The following is a 22,866-nucleotide window of genomic DNA, read 5'->3' on the forward strand; positions in this document are numbered from 1 at the left end:
GTGTGTTTTCAAAAAATCACACTGCGTGGCTGGGATTTGTGGCCTTGTGCAGTAAATAGGTTTGCCGCTTACACATGTCCTTACACCTGCTCCAGACTGGGCGGCCTCAGCTGATCCCTTATCGCCTACCACGGCCAGGAGGCCGCACAGTCTGAAGAAGGCGGAAGGAGATGAGTGAACACAGGCAAACATATGCACTGCACATGCCCATCAATCACACCCTCGCTGTCCAAAAAAATAAGACACCGAGGGCCGTTGTTTCGAGCAGGGGAGATGCACAGGCGCAGCCAGCTAACCAATGATGTCAAAAGACGGGCAGCGCTAACAAGGGTGGTGCTGCGTGTCATTACAAAGGAAAGTCACACCTCAGGGACATTGTAATGGTCTCTAATGAGACACATTTTGTACGTGTTGAGTTCCACGTGGGCAAGGAGAAAAAGTCAGCCACCTTGTACAAATGCAGCAGTACTGCTGTACAAGGTGGCTGATATACATAGAAACACCTGTGGGTGGGGGGCAGGCTCCCTTCAATTTCAGTTCATGTGCCTGCGTGGCGTTTGCAGGTCACGTTGCAAGCTACACAGCAGGGGAACAGCTGGCGTTGCTGAACCCCACTGACACATTGACTGGTGTTTTTCTCTGTGCAGATTGCATGTCCGGGCAAAAACTAGCGGTGTTAGAGCCCAGGGTCAGCAGGAGGAGGAGGAGAGGAGCAAAGTGTAGGCCGAAGCCTGCACTGGTGGCAGCTTTTGGTCGGTTGTGCCAGCGTGGCTTGTGCTGGACACGATGCCGGCTACACAGCGGGGGAACAGCAGGCGGTGCTGAACCCCACTAACACATTGGCTGGTGTTTTTCTCTGTGCAGCTAGCATGTCCGGGCAGAAACTGGCGTTGTTTGAGCCCAGGGTCAGCAGGAGGAGGAGAGGAGCAAAGTGTAGGCCGAAGCCTGCACTGGTGGCAGCTTTTGTTCTGTTGTGCCAGCGTGGCTTGTGCTGGACACGTTGCCGACTACACAGCAGGGGAACAGCTGGCGGTGCTGAACCCCACTAACACATTGGCTGGTGTTTTTCTCTGTGCAGCTAGCATTTCCGGGCAAAAACTAGCGGTGTTTGAGCCCAGGGTCAGCAGGAGGAGTAGAGGAGCAGAGTGTAGGCCGAAGCCTAGTTGAACCAATTTCAAAGGTTACCTTTAACCCCCCCCCTCAGGTGTTGCAAGGTACAAGAGCCACACCTTGTGCAGCATTAATGCTGCACAAGGAAAAGGTTGCTCTATTTGTTTTGCTCCTTGCACACGCTGACTAAAACACGTACACTATTTAGCCCATTATACTGTCAAACAGTTGTGGAGGCGTGACTTGTCTTTTTAACGAGACGCAGCACAGGTGTCAAAATTTGCACCTAGGTACTGGGCGCAGATTCCTGAGCGTTGTTATTTGCTGTACAGGAGTCTGCGCTATTGTGATCCCTTGGCCATGCGCTGTGAGCGCTTCCTGTCTTCTGACCTCATTTCATGTCGGCCGTTGCGGTTAGCGATGGACATGAATCCCAGACCCACAGTGTGTTTTCAAAAAATCACACTGCGTGGCTGGGATTCGTGGCCTTGTGCAGTAAATAGGTTTGCCGCTTACACATGTCCTTACACCTGCTCCAGACTGGGCGGCCTCAGCTGATCCCTTATCGCCTACCACGGCCAGGAGGCCGCACAGTCTGAAGAAGGCGGAAGGAGATGAGTTAAGACAGGCGAACATATGCACTGCTCGTGCCCATAAACCACACCCTCGCTGACAAAATAAATATGACAACGAGGGGCGTTGTTTCTAGCAGGGCGGATGCAGAGGCGCAGCCAGCTAACCATGATGACAAAAGACGGGAAACGCTACCAAGGGGGGTGCTGCGTATCATTACAAAGGAAAGTCACACCTCAGGGACAGTGGAATGGTCTCAATGAGACACATTTTGTACGTGTTGAGTTCCACGTGGGCAAGGAGAAAAAGTCAGCCACCTTGTACAAATGCAGCAGTACTGCTGTACTAGGTGGCTGTTATACATAGAAACACCTGGGGGGGTGGGGCCAGGTTCCCTTTTAATTTCAGTTCCTGTGCCTGCATGGCGTTTGCAGGTCACGTTGCCGGCTACACAGCAGGGGAACAGCTGGCGTTGCTGAACCCCACTAACACATTGGCTGGTGTTTTTCTCTGTGCAGCTAGCACTTCCGGGCAAAAACTAGCGGTGTTTGAGCCCAGGGTCAGCAGGAGGAGGAGAGGAGCAGAGTGTAGGCCGAAGCCTGCACTGGTGGCAGCTTTTGTTCTGTTGTGCCAGCGTGGCTTGTGCTGGACACGTTGCCGACTACACAGCAGGGGAACAGCTGGCGGTGCTGAACCCCACTGACACATCACCTAGTGTTTTTTTCTGTGTAGACAACACTTCCAGGTGGCAACTGACAGTGTTGAAACCCAGGGAATCAAAGAGGAGCAGAGTGTAGGCCGAAGCCTGCAGTGGAGCAAGTTGAAAGGGAACCTTTAACCCCCCCCCCCCAGGCATTTGTTGCTGAAAGAGCCATCTTGTACAGCAGTAATACTGCACATGGAAAATGGTGGCTCCGAAAATTATGCTCCTTGCAAACGCTGAAGTACACACTCATATAATGTGTCCCCTCACACCGTCAAACCATCCCGGAAGTGGGACTTTCCTTTGTAATGTGACACAGCACAGCCGTCATTCCAACCCCCTTGGTGCCGGGCACCACCTCCTCAACGTTGTTTGGTTCTGTCACGGAGCCCGCACTGTAATGTTATCCCTTGGCCATGCACAGTTAGCGGTGCCCGTCTTCTGACATCATGTAGGTGTCAGGCTGGCAGTGCCTGTGCGTCCAAGCTGCCCGAGATCCAACCTTGCAGTGTCATCTAATGTAGTCCCACTGCGGGCCAGGGATCCATGGGCATGCGCAGTGCATATCATCGCCTCTCACTCACCTCCTTCCTGCTTCTTCAGACTGTGCGGCGTCACGGCCGTGGCATGCTATTAGGGATCAGCTGACGCCGCCTAGTCTGAAGAAGCGTGAAGAAGGGGAGTGAGAGGCTAGTATATGCACTGCGCATGGCCATGGATACCAGGCCCACTGTGGGATCACATTAGACGACACTGCGAGGTGTGATTTCGGGCAGCGTGGACGCACAGGCGCAGCCAGGACGACAACAAATGATGTCAGAGGACGGGCAGCGCAAACTGTGCATGGCCAAGGGATAACATAACAGCGCAGGGTCCATGACGGAATCAAACAACGCTAAGGAGGCAGCGCACGGTGCCAAGGGGGTAGCAATGACGGCTGTGCTGCGTCACATTACAAAGGAAAGTCCCACCTCCGGGACGGTTGGACGGTGTGAGGGGACACATTACATGAGTGTGTAGTTCAGCGTTTGCAAGGAGCATAATTTCAAGAGCGACCTTTCCCTTGTGCAGTATTAGTGCTGCACATGGTGGCTCTTTCAGTAACAAACGCCTAGGGGGGGGGGGGACAGGTCCCCTTACATTTTAGTTGTGCCAGCGTGGCGGTCGCATGACACGTTGCCGGATACACAGCTGGGGATCAGCTGACGTTACTGAACCCCAATAACAGAGGAGCGACTGTTGACTGTGCACACAGCACTTCCAGGCACCAACTGGCGGTGTTAGAGCCCAGGGACAGCAGGAGGAGCAGATTGGAGGTATTGCCGCACACACAGCTGGGGATCAGCTGACGTTACTGAACCCCAATAACAGAGGAGCGACTGTTGACTGTGCACACAGCACTTCCAGGCACCAACTGGCGGTGTTAGAGCCCAGGGACAGCAGGAGGAGCAGATTGGAGGTATTGCCGCACACACAGCTGGGGATCAGCTGACGTTACTGAACCCCAATAACAGAGGAGCGACTGTTGACTGTGCACACAGCACTTCCAGGCACCAACTGGCGGTGTTAGAGCCCAGGGACAGCAGGAGGAGCAGAGGAACAGAGTGTAGGCCGAAGCCTGATTGGAGCAAGTTGAAAGGAAACCTTTAACCCCCCCCCCAAGACGTTTGTAGCTGAAAGAGCCATGTTGTGCAGCACTAAGGATGCAAAAGGAAAAGGTTGCTCTTTTAATTATGCTCCTTGCAAACACCGAAGTAAACACTAAAAATGTGTCCCTTTATACCGTTAAACCGTTCCGGAGGTGCGAATTTCCTTCGTAATGGGACACAGCACAGCTGTCATTCCTATCCCCTTGATGCCGTGCGCTGCCTCCTCAGCGTTGTTTTAAGCTGCCACGGAGCCTGCGCTGTTCTGTTAGCCCTTGGCCATGCCCAATTAGCGCTGCCTGTCTTCTGACATAATTTGGTGTCAGGCTGTCAGTGCCTGTGCGTCCACGCTGCTCCAGATCCCACCTCGCAGTCTCATCTAACGTAATCCCACTGCGGGCCTTGGAACCATGGGCATGCACAGTGCATAACCTCGACTCTCACTCCCCTCCTTCCCTCTTCTTCAGACTGTGCGGTGTCACGGCCGTGGCATGCTAGGGATCAGCTGACGGCGCACAGTCTAAAGAAGGCGGAGGGAAATGAGCGAGAGCCCGAGGGGAAGATATGCACTGCGCATGCCCATGGATCCCAGGCCCGCAGTGTGACTCAATCAGAAGACACTGCGAGGCGGGATCTCGGGCACCGCGGCCGCACAGGCGCAGCCAGCCTGACACCAAATTATGTCAGAAGACAGGCAGCGCAAATAGGGCATGCCCAAGGGATAACAGAACAGCGCAGGCTCCGTGACAGCTTAAAACAACGCTGAGGAGGCAGCGCATGGCACCAAGGGGGTAGGAATGACGGCTGTGCTGCGTCACATTACGAAGGAAAGTCCCAGCTCCGGGACGGTATAACGGTATCAGTGAACACATTTTATAAGTGTTAAGTTCTGCGTGTGCAAAGAGCTAAAAAAAAAGAGCTACCTTTTCCTTGTGCAGCATTACTGCTGCACAAGATGGCTCTTTCAGTAACAAACGACAGGGGGGGGGGGGACAGGTTCCCTTACATTTAGGTTGTTGTGCCAGCGTGGCGGTCGCAGGACACATTGCCGGCTACACAGCTGGGGATCAGCTGACGTTACTGAAACCCAATAACACTGGGTCGTATGTTTTTACTGTGCAGCCTGCACTTCTGAGCCGCAACTGGCGGTGTTGGAGCCCAGGAATAGCAGTTCAGGTGGTAGAAAGATGAACACAGCAGGAGACCTGGATGACACCCAATTACTTAATCAGGCAGAGGAGTGGCAAATTCCTGCGAGATCCAGGCCTGGTTCATTTTCAGGAAAGTAAGCCGGTCAACGTTATCGGAGGATAGTCGCATGCGACGGTCTGTTAGTACACCACCTGCGGCACTAAAGACACGTTCCGATAAGACACTAGCCGCAGGGCAAGCCAGCACCTCCAATGCATACTGGCTTAGCTCTGGCCATGTATCCAGCTTAGAGACCCAAAACTTGAACGGGGAAGAGCCGTCTGGGAGTACAGTAAGAGGGCAAGCCATGTAGTCTGTCACCATCTGACGGAACCGTTGCCTCCTGCTGACTGGAGCCGCCGGTGATGGTGTAGACATTTGGGGCGGGCACACAAAAGTGTGCCAGAGTTGTGCCATACTGGGCTTGCCTTGGGCAGAGGCACTGCTTCTGCTCCCTCTTTGGGCAGAGCCTCCCCCACTGCCTCGACGCACTGAGCTGCTTTGTAAAGCACTAGCAGCACTCCTCTCAGTTGGACAGGAGAAGATGATGGAATTCACCAGTGTGTCGTGGTACTCCCGCAATTTACGCTCCCGGGTCAACGCAGGGATGAGGTTTTGGACGTTGTCCCGGTAGCGAGGATCGAGGAGGGTGAACACCCAATAATCAGGCATGTTGAGAATGTGGTCGATGCGGCGGTCGTTTCTCAGGCACTGCAGCATGAAATCCACCATGTGCTGCAGAGTGCCAACCGGCCCAGAAACGCTGTCCCCTGCTTGAGACATGATCTCTGCCCGCTCGTCATCACCCCACCCTCGCTGTACACACTGACCACTGGACAATTGTGTCGCTCCCTCCTCTGGACGGAGCTCTTCCTCCTCCATTGACTCCTCCTCATCCTCCTCACAAATTGGCCCCTGCGTACCCCTTTGTGAGGAACCACGTGGCGCTGACTCTCCAGAAGCTGATGGAAAAGGTGACTCCTCATCCTCCACCTCTTCCACCACATCATCCCTTAACCCTTGCAAAGTTTGCTGAAGCAGGCAGATAAGGGGGACAGTCATGCTGACTAGTGCATCATCTGCACTTGCCATCCGCGTGGAATAATCAAAAGGACGCAAAACCTGGCAGACGTCCTTCATAGTGGCCCACTCTGTGGTTGTGAAGTCTGATCGGCGCTGACTGCGACTTCTTTGCGCCTGATGCAGCTGGTACTCCATAACTGCTTGCTGCTGCTCACACAACCGCTCCAACATATGTAACGTGGAATTCCACCGGGTAGGTAGGTCACATATGATGCGGTGTTCCGGAAGGCGGAATCGGCGCTGCAGAGCAGCAATGCGGGATCTGGCCAAGCTGGAACGCCGCAAGTGAGCACACTCTAGGCGGACCTTGTGCAGCAGGGCATCAAGATCCGGATAGTCCCTCAGAAAACTCTGCACAACCAAATTGAGCACATGTGCCAGACATGGGATGTGAGTGAGGTTGCCAAGGGCCAAAGCTGCCACCAGATTTCGGCCATTGTCACACACTACCATGCCTGGCTGGAGATTCGCTGGCAGTAACCACACATCGCTCTCCTGCTTTATGGCATTCCAGAGCTCCTGCGCTGTGTGGCTTCGATGCCCCAATGAAACTAGTTTCAAGACGGCCTGCTGACGTTTGGCCACGGCTGTGCTCATGTCGGTCATAGGTAAACGTTCACGGGTCCATGTGGGGGTGGACTGTGACGGATCCTGCAGAGAGGAATCAGAGGAACTGGTGTAAGAGGAGGAGTCGATGCGTACAGACTGGATTCCTGCAATCCTTGGAGTGGGCAGGACACGTCCTGCGCCACTCGCACGATCTGTACCTGGCTCAACAACATTAACCCAATGGGCAGTGAGGGAAACATATCGCCCCTGTCCATGCTGACTGGTCCACGCATCGGTGGTGAGGTGGACCTTGCTACTGACGGCGTTCAGTAGCGCATGTTTTATGTTTGCCTCAACATGCCTGTGCAGGGCAGGGACAGCCTGCCTGCTGAAGTAAAAGCGGCTGGGCACCTTGTACTGTGGGACTGCCAATGCCATCAAGTCACGGAAGCTGTCAGTCTCCACCAGCCTGAACGAGAGCATTTCCAGGGACAACAGTTTGGCAATGCCTGCATTCAGAGCCTGTGCTCGGGGGTGGTTGGCCGAGAATGCCCGCCTTTTCTCCCATGCCTGTACTACCGATGGCTGTAGAGTAGACTGGGAGTGTGAGGATGACTGGGAAGGTGGTGCTGTGGGTGGAATTACACAAGGTCTCTGGGAGGAAGCCAAACCAGCTGTGCGTGAGCTGGAGGAAGAGGCAACACGAGCTGAAGAGGTGGTAGCTGCCGCTGTTGGTTGGCCTACATCTTCAGTGTGTTTCTGTAACTCCACCGCGTGCCTGGTCCGCACATGTTTCCACATATTTGTGGTATTGAGGTTGCTGACATTTTTCCCTCTTTTTACTTTATGATGACACAGCTTGCATTTGACAAAACAAATGTCATCTGCAACTGTGTCAAAAAAGGACCAGGCACTGCAAGTCTTGGGAGCGCCCTTTTTGGCTTTGGAAAGAGACAGGCTCCTAACGGGTGCCAAAGTGGAGGCTACAGGCTCCGCAGTCTTCCCCCTCCCTCTCCCTCTTTGGCCCGTAAGAGGAAGCTCTTCCTCTGAGCTGCTCCCACCACCTTCCTGTTCCTCACGCCACGATGGGTCAAGGACCTCATCATCTCCACTACCCTCTGCCACCAACTGCTCCTCCTGGGTAGTCTCAGCAGCACAGTACGCACGAGAAAGCGGCACCTGAGTTTCATCATCAGATGCGTACTGCGCTGTGGTCACCGGAGGCACTGGCCCACCTGCCTCTTCAGAGTCAGAGAGAAAAAGGTGTTGGGCATCACTGCACACTGCCTCTTCTTCCATTTCTCCAATGCTGCTTGGCTGGCCCCCTGTTTCCAAGCCAAGAGATTCAGAGAACAGAAGTAGAGACGGCTCCTGTCCTGGGCTCTCTGACTGCCTGGCCAATTTGGCAGGTGGTGAAGATACAGATGGCTGCTCTCCAGTGCTCTGTGCCTGAGAGGATGTGGCACTAACTGAAGTCGATGCCGAGGCGTTAGCTGCCATCCACCCGACAACGGCTTCAATTTGGTCTTCACGCAGCAGCGGTGCACGGCGCTCTCCGACAAAGCTGCGCATGAAGGACTGTTCCCTGCTGAAACTGAGTGACGACGAGTCACCGGCGCCCGCAGCAGGCACAGAATCACCACGTCCTCTCCCTGCTCCTCTCCCTGCTCCGCGCCCACGCCCACGTGCCTTACTCCCTGCCCTCTTCATCTTGGTTGACAGATAAAGATAAGCAGAAAAGTACTAAGGCCTTAGTGTGCTTATTCCTGTAATGCTCCTCCTAACAGGTGTAAGAAACACTAATGTTGTAAATTGTGGACTAAACTTTATTATTTTTCAAATGTGGCCTACACAAGTGTAAGTTGTGTTTGGTGAACTTAACCTTTTTTTTGGTGCAGATCGGGCTACAGAGCTAGTTTAAATCACACGGAGACCGTGCAGACAGCCGTAAACGGCGCTGCAAGGCCAAGAAACCCTCCTCTAGGTTATCCTATATAGTGTTTTTCCACTATTTAGCTGGATACAAGTGGAAAGACACTAATAGGAATTTTTTTTTTCAAATTTTAAACTGGCTGCACTATTTGAAAAAAAGGAAATTGTTTTTCAAGGTATGAGGCAGTAACGCACCCTGAGCTGAATCCAACCGGCTATGGCTGCACACAGACTACAGGGCGAGCTGCGCTCACACAGAGACCGTGCAGACAGCCGTAAACGGCGCTGCAAGGCCCCCAAAAAAACCTCTAGGTTATCCTATGTAGTGTTTTTCCACAATTGAGCTGGAGACTGGTGGAAAGACACTAATAGGAATTTTTTTTTTTTTCAAATTTTAAACAGGCTGCACTATTTGAAAAAAAGGAAAATTTTTCTCAAGGTATGAGCCAGTAACGAACCCTGAGCTGAATCCAACCGGCTATGGCTGCACACAGACTACAGGGCGAGCTGGGCTCACACGGAGACCGTGCAGACAGCCGTAAACGGCGCTGCAAGGCCAAAAAACCCTCCTCTAGGTTATCCTATATAGTGTTTTTCCACTATTTAGCTGGATACGAGTGGAAAGACACTAATAGGAATTTTTTTTTTCAAATTTTAAACAGGCTGCACTATTTGAAAAAAAGGAAAATTTTTCTCAAGGTATGAGCCAGTAACGAACCCTGAGCTGAATCCAACCGGCTATGGCTGCACACAGACTACAGGGCGAGCTGGGCTCACACGGAGACCGTGCAGACAGCCGTAAACGGCGCTGCAAGGCCCAAAAACCCCCCTCTAGGTTATCCTATGTAGTGTTTTTCCACAATAGAGCTGGAGACTGGTGGAAAAACACTAATAGGAAATTTGAGAAAAAATGTGCAGCAGGCTGCACTAAGAGCAAAAAAGAACAACTGTGTGAGGCAGTGTGAACCCCCCCTGAGCTGAATACAACCGGGTATATGGCTGCACACAGACTACAGAGTGAGCTGCACACACACACACACACACACAGAGACCTTGCAGAACGCTGTTAAAACAGCGCTGCAAGGCAAGAGCAAGGTGAACAGTGAAGAACACACAGCGTTTTGCTAAATTAGCCTTTGGAAAGGAAAATAAAGCAATTAGCTAGCTCAACTGGCCCTCAGTTAGAACACAGCGTCCTGTCCCTAACTGAAATCACAGCAGAGTGAGCGCAAAATGGCGGCAGCGCTTTTTTATAGTGCAGAGTGACATCATTTCAGCAGCCAATCCAAGCCTTGCCAGTACTTACATGCCCACCATGCTAAACAGGATGTGCCCACACTTTCATTCATTCCTCATTGGCTGCTGCGTTCAATTTGAATTCTGGGAACTTCCGATTCCGGTATCCGATACGCGGGAAGTATCGGAATTCAGTATCGGAATTCCGATACCGCAAATATCGGCCGATACCCGATACTTGCGGTATCGGAATGCTCAACACTATTGTTAACTGATATCTATATGGCCTCAATCATATATTCTATGTGGGGCACTTCTTTTTTAGCAAATTTTGGAACAGATATGTGTATGTGCTGATCTTCTATTCAGAGCATTCCCATATAACACGGTGCATTTAACTTGACTTGGAGCATTCTCATATAACACTGTGCATTTAATCTGTCTCAGCTTTTTATGGGCTGTTGCAGGTACAGTTATTATTTGTGTGCATGAGCAGTAGTTGCAAGCAGTTACCCCATAACATTGGGCAATTGTAACTATCAGTGGGGGGGGCTGTTTTATTAGCTTATAAGTCTAACCGTCATTGATGAATGCTGACATCCTCATGTGCGACTAAGCGCATAGGACATATTTCTAACGTAGACATATAGGCATTTTTGTCCACTATATGCCCTCATGCATCAATGACATCTGTTCTGCTGTATATAACACTGTGCATTTAATTTGACTCGGAGCATTCCCATATAACACTGTGCACTTAATTTGACTCAGCTTTTTATGGGCTGTTGCAGCTACAGTTATTATTTGTGTGTATGAGCAGTAGTTGCAAGCGGTTACCCTACAACATTGGGCAATTGTAACTATCAGTGGGGCTGTTTCATTAGCTTATAGGTCTAACCGTCATTGATGAGCGCTGATGTCCTTGTGTGCGACTAAGCGCATAGGACATACTCCTAATGTAGACATATAAGCATTTTGTGTCCACTGTATGCCCTCATGCATCAATGACATCTGTTCTGCTGTATACCGCCATCCCGTGACATTATGGCATCCATCTACATGGATGTGGGCTCCCTCTGATGCAGTATCTAATCACACAAACTTAATAGACACTTTGGTACCATCCAATTTCTGTCGCCCATTAGCGTAGCGCTATAGTTACATGCTCATTAATCCATTTCATGGGCTTACATTTCATTTTATGCGCAGTGTTGGAGGCGCCCGGTTGCTGTGGCAACGTCAACATCCGGTGTTTACTGGGGATTGGTTTCTCGCGGCCACATTTGTTAACTGTGACGTCTCATATGAAACATGATGGGATCTAATAACTATTCCTTACCACTACACCTTGGCATCTATTGCCCATTGGCGTAGGCTGCCTGAATGAGCAGTTACTTCGCCCCTTTTTACCTTTTTAGGCTAGACTGGCGTACTGTAGCCATGGCAGTGCTAACATCCGGCCCTCAACGGAAGTCGTTGATTGCGGGTTCCCACTATGAACTGGTGGTGCATTTTAGTAAGTAAAGCTGCACAGTGAAGGTGTCTGCGGTATTTTTCAGCAGCTATTGCCCACTGGCAAAGCCTCTCAGAGACTGTGGACTTCCTTTTTTTTTTTAAGATATTGTCTTTACTTGCGTCTTGTTGCTATGGCGATGCTAACTTCCTGTTGTTACAGGAAGTCATTAGACCCGTGGATTCACGTAGGTTTATGGCGTCTCTAAACATGTGAAAAGGCACCGGACAGGTAATTTGAGCATACTATGGGGCATGGTGTTTGATTGTTTTCTTGAAGGAAGTACTTTGGCGTATCTTTTTCTATTTTAAGCGCCGCACATATTGTCTGGCTCATTACCTGTCACATGATTTGGGCCTGACAGGTGATAGGCCATTATTGCCTTGTAGCACACTATATTTAAGTGGAAACCAACGGTTTCTCCCACTCTCTGCAGTTTAGTATAGAGGGTGGTAACTCTATTTGTAGCACTGAAGCACCTTATCTCCCATGCAAGCTAGTCCCCTGATGATCCTGCTTGCAAAGAAACGCGTTGGGACCTGGAAATAGGGAGAGTGCAGGGCATGTTATACCTTAGGGGTAGATGTGGAATGTCCTTGTAAGGGCAGGAGCTCAGGGATTGAGATTTATTGATAGCCCCCCAGGGACTGACAGGGAATTGTCTCCTGATGTTGAAGGATTTCTCCACCTAAGCGAATTGGGGCTGCACCTTGCCTATCCTCAGCAATTGGTGAGATTGTTCCAATATTACGTTTGTGTACATATCTTTTCCAATTAATCTTACCCCTCCCTTTATTTTGTGATAACTGCTAATATTAATGCAACCAAGGCTACCTGTTTATCTGTATTGGCACTTGATAAATGCTTCTTCTATAGGTATTATCACCATGTAATCAGGTACCTTGGGTTGAGTGATAGGACACTGGACCACTGCCAGCGTCTTCACAAAAATCTTGAATAAGTACTACATTTTGTACGGCACGTCCCCTGACAGGGTATACCCAGTAGTACTTTTTTATCGATACACTTTTTTTTGGTGACAGTTTATTTAATATATTCCTTTATTTGGTTATACATTAAAAGTTATGTTTTCATTCCTGCTTATGCTATGTTCTCAAGATTTTGGTAGGATCATGTGATACATTTAAACTATTGTATATTGCTGTTTTTGCGTGTGTGTAGTACAGACCGCTGTAGGAAATCTTCAGTTTCTTGGCAATTTATCGCATGGAATAGCCTTCATTTCTAAGAAGAAGAATAGACTGTCGAGTTTCATATGAAAGTTCTTTTTTTCTGGCCATTTTGAGAGTTTAATGGAACCAACAAATGTAATGCTCCAGATTCTCAACTAGCTCAAAGGAAGGTCAGGTTTATAGGTTCTTTACTCAGCCAAACTGTTTTCAGCTGTGTTAACTTACTTGCACAAAGGTTATAATAACAATAATAATCTATATTTTTATATAGCGCTAACATATTCCGCAGCGCTTTACAGTTTTCAAGGGTATTCTAACCATCCATTAGCCTTTTTACACAGTTAGCAAACACAAAGCACCATAAGAACAATGGAGTGATGGTTGTTGGAAATGGGCCTCTATACACCTATGAAGATATTGCATTACAAACCAGACGTTTGCAGCTAAAATAGTCATTTACCACATTAACAATGTATAGAGTGTATTTCTGAATCATTTAATGTTAACTTCATTGGAAAAACTGTCCTTTTCTTTCAAAAATAAGGAAATTTTTAAGTGACCCTAAACTTTTAAACGGTAGTGTAAATGTCCTACTAAAATCTATTAGCTGGACATAAATCTCCCTAAGAATATGCCTCAGGAGCTTATTTTAAATGAAAGGAGGCATTATTGGAGTGAAACATGTACAGTAATGACTGACAGTCTAGATCTACACGTCTCACACTGGTGACACCTTCCCTTAATTTAAAATACGTTCTGGAGGCGGACTCTTGGGAAGATCTGTATCTGGCCCAAAGATCTTAACAGCTCATTTACATATATGAAAAATATAGATTTCTGGAAAATAAGATATCATATTGCAAATATCAAGATATCACTTTATTCAGCTTCCTATGACCTTCATGCCAATATAGACATCTTAGGAGCGTTGATCCTACTGACAGATTTCCTTTAAAATCTTGTTTCTAAATTTTATGTGCTGTTATAAACAATATTTCTATAATTCACTATAATTGTGCTACTCGATTGTATGAAAATTGCGTTTATGACAAAAGTAACAGTGTCTCGTGTGTGGGAGAAATTAGGTGTAAATATTAAAAAAACTTACATATGTAGTGAAGTTCAGTGTAGGTTTCAACACTGTAGGATAATTGTGAAACTCACTGTAGTACTCTTTGTTGATCACATATACACTTGATGTTTCATTCAGCGATACACCTGGTAACAAAGATTACATTATGCAAATACTAATAATATAATTGAATGCAAATTTAATAAAAATGTTAATGCTTAGAATGTTTTTGGAATGCCTCTTCCCCACACCAACATGCTCTAATGCCCTACTCTGTTAAAAAAAAGCAATGAATCACACTAAATTGCATTCTATTGACTTAGATTTCAATACAATTAAACAAAAAATGGATTATATATATTCAGAGAAAAGGGAAGGTGCTAACACAACCATCAAGTAAAATTAAAAAAAAAAAACTTTATTCAAAAATTCATAAAACAGGTGGAACCCCATAGCAATTAAAAACCTGATCTTGAGTGCAAATGCCCTTAATCATGGGAAAGAGAATGGGGCTATTGGAATCTGTTTAACTGAATGAAATCCAATTACCAAAATGAATACAGGTACCAATGGGGAAACATTACACATAGCATACTAATGAGTTAATCAAATTAAAACAAATTAAATAAATAAACAAAGCAATATTCATTAAATACAGAAACAACTAATAAATGTAAACCAAATGATTTTTGTAATTTATACCATATGGATGTTTGGTATTGAAGGTCAAAATCCAATACGTTTGTCGTAATATGAACTGGTTGTACAAACAAATGGCTTTTTTTTCTCCTCCTCGGACTATAAGGGTATGTTTCCACGTTAAGGATTCCTTCAGGATTTGCTGCGGATTGGATGCTACGTACAGCCGGCGGCCCTGTGTAACCAGACATGCGGCGCGTCTTTCCAGACAGCAGCATGTCTACTTATCTTGCGGAGACGCTCTGCAAGACAAATAGACATGGACCCACATGCAACTCCTAATCCTGTCATCAGCAGCCCATGGGGCAACAGAGCTTCCAATATATCTACGGGTCAACAGAGAGCAGACTGAAGGAAAAGCATGTTCTCACCCATTAATGACATCAGAGAGGAGGCATCTCTTTCCTGCGATTCTGTACTGATGGTGGTAGTGAATATGGAGAGGAGGAATATTTTAACCTCTTTTCAACATCCGGGGTACATGTAGAGCGAGTTGGGAGGTGATATCCCACAAACCAACATACAGTTCTGCTCAAACGTTTACATAGCCCGGCAGAATTTTTGCTAATTCTGGTTAGTGGTTGGGTGAAGCCATTTACTGTCAAACTACTGTGTTTTAAAATCATAATGACAACCCAAAACATCCAAATGACCCTGAGATTCACATACTCCATTTCTTAATACCGTGTATTGTCCCCCTCTAACATCAATGATGGATTGAAGTCTTTGTGGTAGTTATGGATGAGGTTCTTTATTTTCTCAGATGGTAAAGCTACCCACTCTTCTTGGCAAAAAGCCTCCTGTTCCTGTAAATTCCTGGGCTGTCTGGCATGAACTGCACACTTGAGATCTCCCCAGAGTGGCTCAATGATATTGAGGTCAGGAGACTGAGATGGCCACTCAAGAAAAGTTCACATACCCTGGTGATTTTGGCCTGATAACATGCACAGAAGTTGACACAAATGGGTTTGAATGGCTACTAAAGGTAACATCCTCATCTGTAACCTGGTTGCATGTAATCAGTGTGTGTGCATAAAAGCTGAGTGAATTATCATTCATATTCTCTGAAAAAAGGCCAAGATAGCAAAAAGTCTGCCCAGAGTATGTAAACTTTTAAGCACAACTGTACATGTACTGTGCTATATTGGCACCAGCTCACAAGCATTGCCAGCACCACCATCAGTGGGTGTCTGCTGTATATCATAGCTGACACTTTGCTGCAATGGCCATGATTTGTATTAAGCTGAGTGGTAGGTGAAAATGGAGTAGGATTTTTTGTAACCCCTTTCTGTCATACATGTACAGCATAATGCAAGGAAATATATTCCACAAACCACCATATGTGTACTGTGCAAGGATGCCGCTGGTTCACAAACACCGCTGGCACCATCATCAGTGGGTGTCAGTGAGTGTCAGGTGTATATTGTAATGGGGGCCAGGGTGGTAGCCATACCAAGGGATTGCTGCTGCTGCTTCCTCATCACACCCCGACGCTCCGCTACAAAAATATCATGTCCATTTTGTGGTGTGCTGTGTGTGTCAAGTAGTTCACCCACCTGTGAGTCAGAATCCTTCACAGCATACAGGGCTCCAATCCGTTGCAGACACACACAAATGTTATCAAAATCCCGATTCATTTTCAATAAAACTTTACTCAATTCATGCATCTTCATGACAGACTTAATCCAACAATCTTCAAAAGGCATAAGAGCTTCTCCTCCTGCACTTTCCCTTTTCTTTTCCTTCAGCTTATCTTCTAGCACCGTGGCTTCCAGACCCCCAGTCCCCTGGGAACTCCAGCTTTTTGATACTAGGTGCTCCCCGTCCACTTTCCCCATCCTGGGCGAAAAATCAGGTTGCCTCTGCAATTCCTGTTCGGACCGTAAGTCCCGGACGTCATGGGAGGTAACCCACAGACAAGCCACGACCCTTTCAGCAGACTGCCTCGCTTTTCACGTGCTTTAGGATCTAACATCTCCAGACCTGCTTCCCTCAGTGCTTCTTCTGTCTCTTTCAACTGTAACTCACCACACAACTACCACTCCTTTTTGAACAATTCCTCTCACTCTGTTCTAGCTCCACGCACTACTTTAAAATTACCTCAGAAAGGCACTCTCCCTGCCACTACCCTGAATCCGCCCCCTTGCTCAACTGTCACTACTCTGACTGAAACCAGTTCTCAACACAATCTAATCTCCTACTCTACAGTGCCCCCTTAACACTAACCCACAACTACACTGCCATAACCCTTACCAGTGCTGACCTACCACTGCCACTGACTGTCCCTATTCCTGTCCCTAACACACAGATATCAGAACAGTGTCAGCGATTATCATATTAAACAGTGTCAATTATCATAAGCTACACAGGGCACACATCAAACGCAAAACATACCCAGTTTCATTAGGTAGACATGCACAGGAATGCAGGGCCCAAACCAGCCGCCTGCACTCCCCCTTACAATATCATAGCTGACAATATACTGCAATGGCTACAATTTGTATTAATACAGATTGTGGCTGTTTTACCCCTTAGATACCAGTGACAATAGTCGCAGTGGTATTTAGATGGTTATTTGAGAGAGGGGGCTTCCTTTTTAAGCCTATCGACACTCTGTAATCACAGTAGATGCCATGGAATCTCTTGGCCAAGTAATGACCTTTAGGTCAGCTAGCTAGAGTGGCCTGTAAGGCCTTGCAGTAAGCAGGGTCTGACAGGTGAAGTGTCACAGTAAATCTGACAGTGCTAAAGACCTACAGTACAGAAGTATTTTAGGATATTAGATCAGCAATCAAACAAGTAAAAGTTAAAAGGATTAACAAAAAGGGAAATAATTGCATAAAAATAGTCTGAAAAATAATATAAAAATATTTTGCCATGTACCTTTTTCATTATACCTGACACATAAAAAGTGTTCAGAACTCATACAGAAAAATCAATGTATCAATGAAAATGTAATCTCATTCCTCAAGGAATGTGGCCCCTCAACTTCAAATTTTTCTATGTTCAACCTATTATCTGGTTGAGTTTAAGTCCCATGTTCTAGATCATGCTAACTGATATTCTATGACTAAATTTTGCAGCATGGGTTAAGTTAATTGTGCAAATAACTACATGAAATAATAATAATAATAATAATAATAATTTTATTTATATAGCGCCAACATATTCCGCAGCGCTTTACAAATTATAGAGGGGACTTGTACAGACAATAGACCTTACAGCATAACAGAAATACAGTTCAAAACAGATACCAGGAGGAGTGAGGGCCCTGCTCGCAAGCTTACAAACTATGGGGAAAAGGGGAGACACGAGAGGTGGATGGTAACAATTGCTTTAGTTATTCGGACCAGCTATAGTGTAAGGCTCAGGTGTTCATGTAAAGCTGCATGAACCAGTTACCTGCCTAAGTATGTAGCAGTACAGACACAAAGGGCTAATACTGCATAAAGTGTATGAGAACATGATGCGAGGAACCCTTTTTTTTTTTTTATTATAAATAGGCCACACAGGGATCGTTAGGTTAATGCATTGAGGCGGTAGGCCAGTCTGAACAAATGAGTTTTTAGGGCACGCTTAAAACTGTGGGGATTGGGGATTAATCGTATTAACCTAGGTAGTGCATTCCAAAGATTCGGCGCAGCACGTGTAAAGTCTTGGAGACGGGAGTGGGAGGTTCTGATTATTGAGGATGCTAACCTGAGGTCATTAGCGGAGCGGAGGGCACGGGTAGGGTGGTAGACTGATACCAGGGAGGAGATGTAGGGTGGTGCTGAGCCATGGAGTGCTTTGTGGATGAGGGTAGTAGTTTTGTACTGGATTCTGGAGTGGATGGGTAGCCAGTGTAATGACTGGCACAGGGTAGAGGCATCGGTGTAACGGTTGGTGAGGAATATGATCCTGGCTGCAGCATTCAGGACAGATTGGAGCGGGGAGAGTTTTGCAAGAGGGAGACCGATTAGTAGAGAGTTACAATAGTCCAGACGAGAATGAATAAGTGAAACAGTCAGAGTTTTTGCAGAGTCGAAATTAAGAAAAGGGCGAATTCTAGAAATGTTTTTGAGATGCAGGTAAGAAGAGCGAGCCAGTGATCGGATGTAGGGGGTGAATGAAAGGTCAGAATCAAGGATGACCCCAAGGCAGCGGGCATGTTGCTTTGGAGTAATGGTGGAACCGCACACGGAGATGGCAATGTCAGGCAAAGGTAGGTTAGTAGAGGGAGAGAACACGAGGAGTTCAGTTTTTGACAGGTTTAGTTTCAGATAGAGGGAGGACATGATGTTAGAGACAGCGGTAAGACAATCCCTGGTGTTTTCTAAAAAGGTCGGTGTGATATCGGGAGCAGAAGTGTATAATTGGGTGTCGTCAGCATAGAGATGGTACTGGAAACCAAATCTACTGATTGTTTGTCCAATAGGGGCAGTATACAACGAGAAGAGTAGGGGGCCTAGGACTGATCCTTGAGGAACCCCAACAGTAAGGGGAAGGTGAGAGGAGGAGGAACCAGCAAAACATACAGTGAAGGATCGGTCAGAGAGATAGGAGGAGAACCAGGAGAGAACGGTGTCCTTGAGGCCGATGGAGCGGAGCATAGTGAGGAGGAGCTGATGATCCACAGTGTCGAATGCTGCAGAGAGATCCAAGAGAATTAGCATGGAGTAGTGACCATTAGATTTAGCTGTTAGTAGGTCATTAGAGACTTTAATGAGGGCAGTTTCAGTAGAGTGTAAAGAGCGGAAGCCAGATTGAAGAGGGTCGAGAAGAGAGTTATCTGAGAGATAGCGGGTAAGACGGGAGTGGACCAGGCGTTCGAGGAGTTTAGAGATGAAGGGAAGATTAGAGACAGGTCTATAATTAGCGGCACAGTTTTGATCGAGGGATGGTTTTTTAAGTAATGGATGTATGATGGCATGCTTAAATGAGGAGGGAAAAATACCGGAAGTTAGGGAAAGGTTGAATATTTTTGTTAGGTGAGAGGTGATAGCCGGGGAAAGGGACTGGAGGAGATGTGACGGAATGGGGTCACTGGTGCAAGTGGTCGGGCGAGAAGATGCAAGGAGCCTGCTTACTTCTTCTTCTGTAACTGCTTCAAAGTCAGAGAGTGAACTAGATGCAGTGGGGGAGGGAGGACAGTGCATGGTATGAAGAGATTGGGAGATGATTTCCTGTCGAATGTGGTCAATTTTTTCTTTGAAGTAATTGGCCAGATCGTCAGCACGGAGATCCGTGGTTGGGGCCTGCTCTCTTGGGTTGAGTAGGGACTGGAACGTGTCAAAGAGACGTTTAGGGTTATTGGACAGGGAGGTGATGAGGGTGTTGAAGTAGGTTTGTTTGGAGAGGTGAAGGGCAGAATTGTATGTCTTTAGCATGAACTTATAATGGATGAAATCTTCGGGTAGATTAGATTTTCTCCACAGACGTTCTGCGCACCTGGAGCACCGCTGCAGGAAACGTGTTTGCAGCGTGTGCCACGGTTGTTGCCGTCTGTGCCGAGTTGTTTTATGTATAGGAGGAGCAGCTTCATCCAGAGCACTTTGCAGGGTTTCATTGTAATGCTTCAATGCAGAATCAGGACATGAGATGGAGGAAATAGGGGCCAATGAGGACTGCAAGTTCATCATAAGTTTCTGGGTGTTAATGGCCTGTATGTTTCTATAGGTGTGGAAAGTGGGGTTGACCTGAGCGGGATGGCAGTTCTAATAAGATATATTCATAGCGCCAGATGAAAGTTGTCCAGTAGACTATTTTGCAGGGTCCATCTACTTTTCTTTCCGAGTGTAGGCTGCAAGCCCAGTGTAATTATGAGATTTCTACACCAGAAAGGATAAGTTTTTTTGTGAACTGCCTCTACACTTTGGAAACGGAAACCTAATGAAAAAAGAAACTAGGAAGCTGCTTTGAATCTTGTTTTAGTACAAATGTACAACCTTATACAGAAAAGCTAATGCAATTTAGGGTTTTAACATTTAAACCTTCAAAATTGTTATTTGCCCATTACATTTCCCCAGCTATCATTACAGGGACAAAACTTAGTAAGAGTTGGGATGAAATCAAGCTTCCCCTACTATTTTAATATAATAAAATTGATATGCAACAAAAGTTGGAAAGTGCAAGGAAAATCCATTTTTCACAGATTTCTGTGGTTAGTAATAACATTTTATATGGGTCTGCACTAGTGTTGAGCATTCCGATACCGCAAGTATCGGGTATCGGCCGATACTTGCGGTATCGGAATTCCGATACCGAGATCCGATACTTTTGTGGTATCGGGTATCGGTATCGGATACATAGGGATCTGTAAAATAAAGAATTAAAATAAAAAATATTGATATATTTACCTCTCCGGCGGCCCCTGGACTCAGCGCGGGTAACCGGCAGGCTTCGTTGTTCAAAATCAGCGCTTTTAGGACCTGAGAATCACGTCCCGGCTTCTGATTGGTCGCGGGCCGCCCATGTGACCGCCACGCGACCAATCACAAGCCGCGACGTCACCGCAAGCTATTGACGCGCTCATTTTTAAAAATGAGCGCGTTAATGGCTTTGAAAGACATAGCGGCTTCTGATTGGTCGCGGGCCGCCCATGTGACCGCCACGCGACCAATCACAAGCCGCGACGTCACCGCAAGCTATTGTGTTTTTAGGTGTTTTTAAAAACGTGGCCGCGACCAATCACAAGCCGCGAAGTCACCGCAAGCTATTGACGCGCTCATTTTTAAAAATGAGCGCGTTAATGGCTTTGAAAGACATAGCGGCTTGTGATTGGTCGCGGGCCGCCCATGTGACCGCCACGCGACCAATCACAAGCCGCGACGTCACCGCAAGCTATTGTGTTTTTAGGTGTTTTTAAAAACGTGGCCGCGACCAATCACAAGCCGCGAAGTCACCGCAAGCTATTGACGCGCTCATTTTTAAAAATGAGCGCGTTAATGGCTTTGAAAGACATAGCGGCTTCTGATTGGTCGCGGGCCGCCCATGTGACCGCCACGCGACCAATCACAAGCCGCGACGTCACCGCAAGCTATTGTGTTTTTAGGTGTTTTTAAAAACGTGGCCGCGACCAATCACAAGCCGCGAAGTCACCGCAAGCTATTGACGCGCTCATTTTTAAAAATGAGCGCGTTAATGGCTTTGAAAGACATAGCGGCTTGTGATTGGTCGCGTGGCCGCGACCAATCACAAGCCGCGACGTCACCGCAAGCTATTGTGTTTTTAGGTGTTTTTAAAAACGTGGCCGCGACCAATCACAAGCCGCGACATCACCGCAAGCTATTGTGTTTTTAGGTGTTTTTAAAAATGAGCGCGTCAATAGCTTGCGGTGACGTCGCGGCTTGTGATTGGTCGCGGCCACGCGACCAATCACAAGCCGCTATGTCTTTCAAAGCCATTAACGCGCTCATTTTTAAAAATGAGCGCGTCAATAGCTTGCGGTGACGTCGCGGCTTGTGATTGGTCGCGGCCACGCGACCAATCACAAGCCGCTATGTCTTTCAAAGCCATTAACGCGCTCATTTTTAAAAATGAGCGCGTCAATAGCTTGCGGTGACGTCGCGGCTTGTGATTGGTCGCGGCCACGCGACCAATCACAAGCCGCTATGTCTTTCAAAGCCATTAACGCGCTCATTTTTAAAAATGAGCGCGTCAATAGCTTGCGGTGACGTCGCGGCTTGTGATTGGTCGCGGCCACGCGACCAATCACAAGCCGCTATGTCTTTCAAAGCCATTAACGCGCTCATTTTTAAAAATGAGCGCGTCAATAGCTTGCGGTGACGTCGCGGCTTGTGATTGCCACGCGACCAATCAGAAGCCGGGACGTGATTCTCAGGTCCTAAAAGCGCTGATTTTGAACAACGAAGCCTGCCGGTTACCCGCGCTGAGTTCAGGGGCCGCCGGAGAGGTAAATATATCAATATTTTTTATTTTTATTCTTTATTTTACACCTCCCTATGGATCCCAGGGCCTGAAGGAGAGTTTCCTCTCCTTCAGACCCTGGGAACCATGAGAATACCTTCCGATACTTGATGTCCCATTGACTTGTATTGGTATCGGATATCGGTATCGGTATCGGCGATATCCGATATTTTTCGGGTATCGGCCGATACTATCCGATACCGATACTTTCAAGTATCGGACGGTATCGCTCAACACTAGTCTGCACTGTTTTGAATTGACTTACTTAATAATTCAGCACCACTATGTTACAGAGACTGAATATGACTCATTCAAGTAAACTTTCCAAAGGAATGCATTAATTTTTTTTTATTGTAGGGTAATATATGTAGGGAAATAAAAGGTCACAGCTAAATATTTGGAAGTGGACTCTTGGCCACTTGATGCTTAAAAGATTTTAGACTGAATTTTTTCATAAA

General features: G+C 47.3%; 1 protein-coding gene across 1 annotated transcript in view; it reads right to left on the reverse strand.

The window, feature by feature from the left end:
* CD109 (CD109 molecule) overlaps window positions 1–22,866 on the reverse strand; it is a 395,644-nt gene that overhangs the window by 266,535 nt on the left and 106,243 nt on the right. Inside the window, exon 10 of the mRNA XM_069726553.1 lies at window positions 13,838–13,947. Within this exon, the coding sequence (XP_069582654.1) occupies window positions 13,838–13,947 (110 nt within the window). The remainder of the gene's footprint in view (window positions 1–13,837; window positions 13,948–22,866) is intronic.

This window comes from Ranitomeya imitator, chromosome 5, assembly GCF_032444005.1.
Source record: "Ranitomeya imitator isolate aRanImi1 chromosome 5, aRanImi1.pri, whole genome shotgun sequence".
Lineage (NCBI taxonomy): Eukaryota > Metazoa > Chordata > Amphibia > Anura > Dendrobatidae > Ranitomeya > Ranitomeya imitator.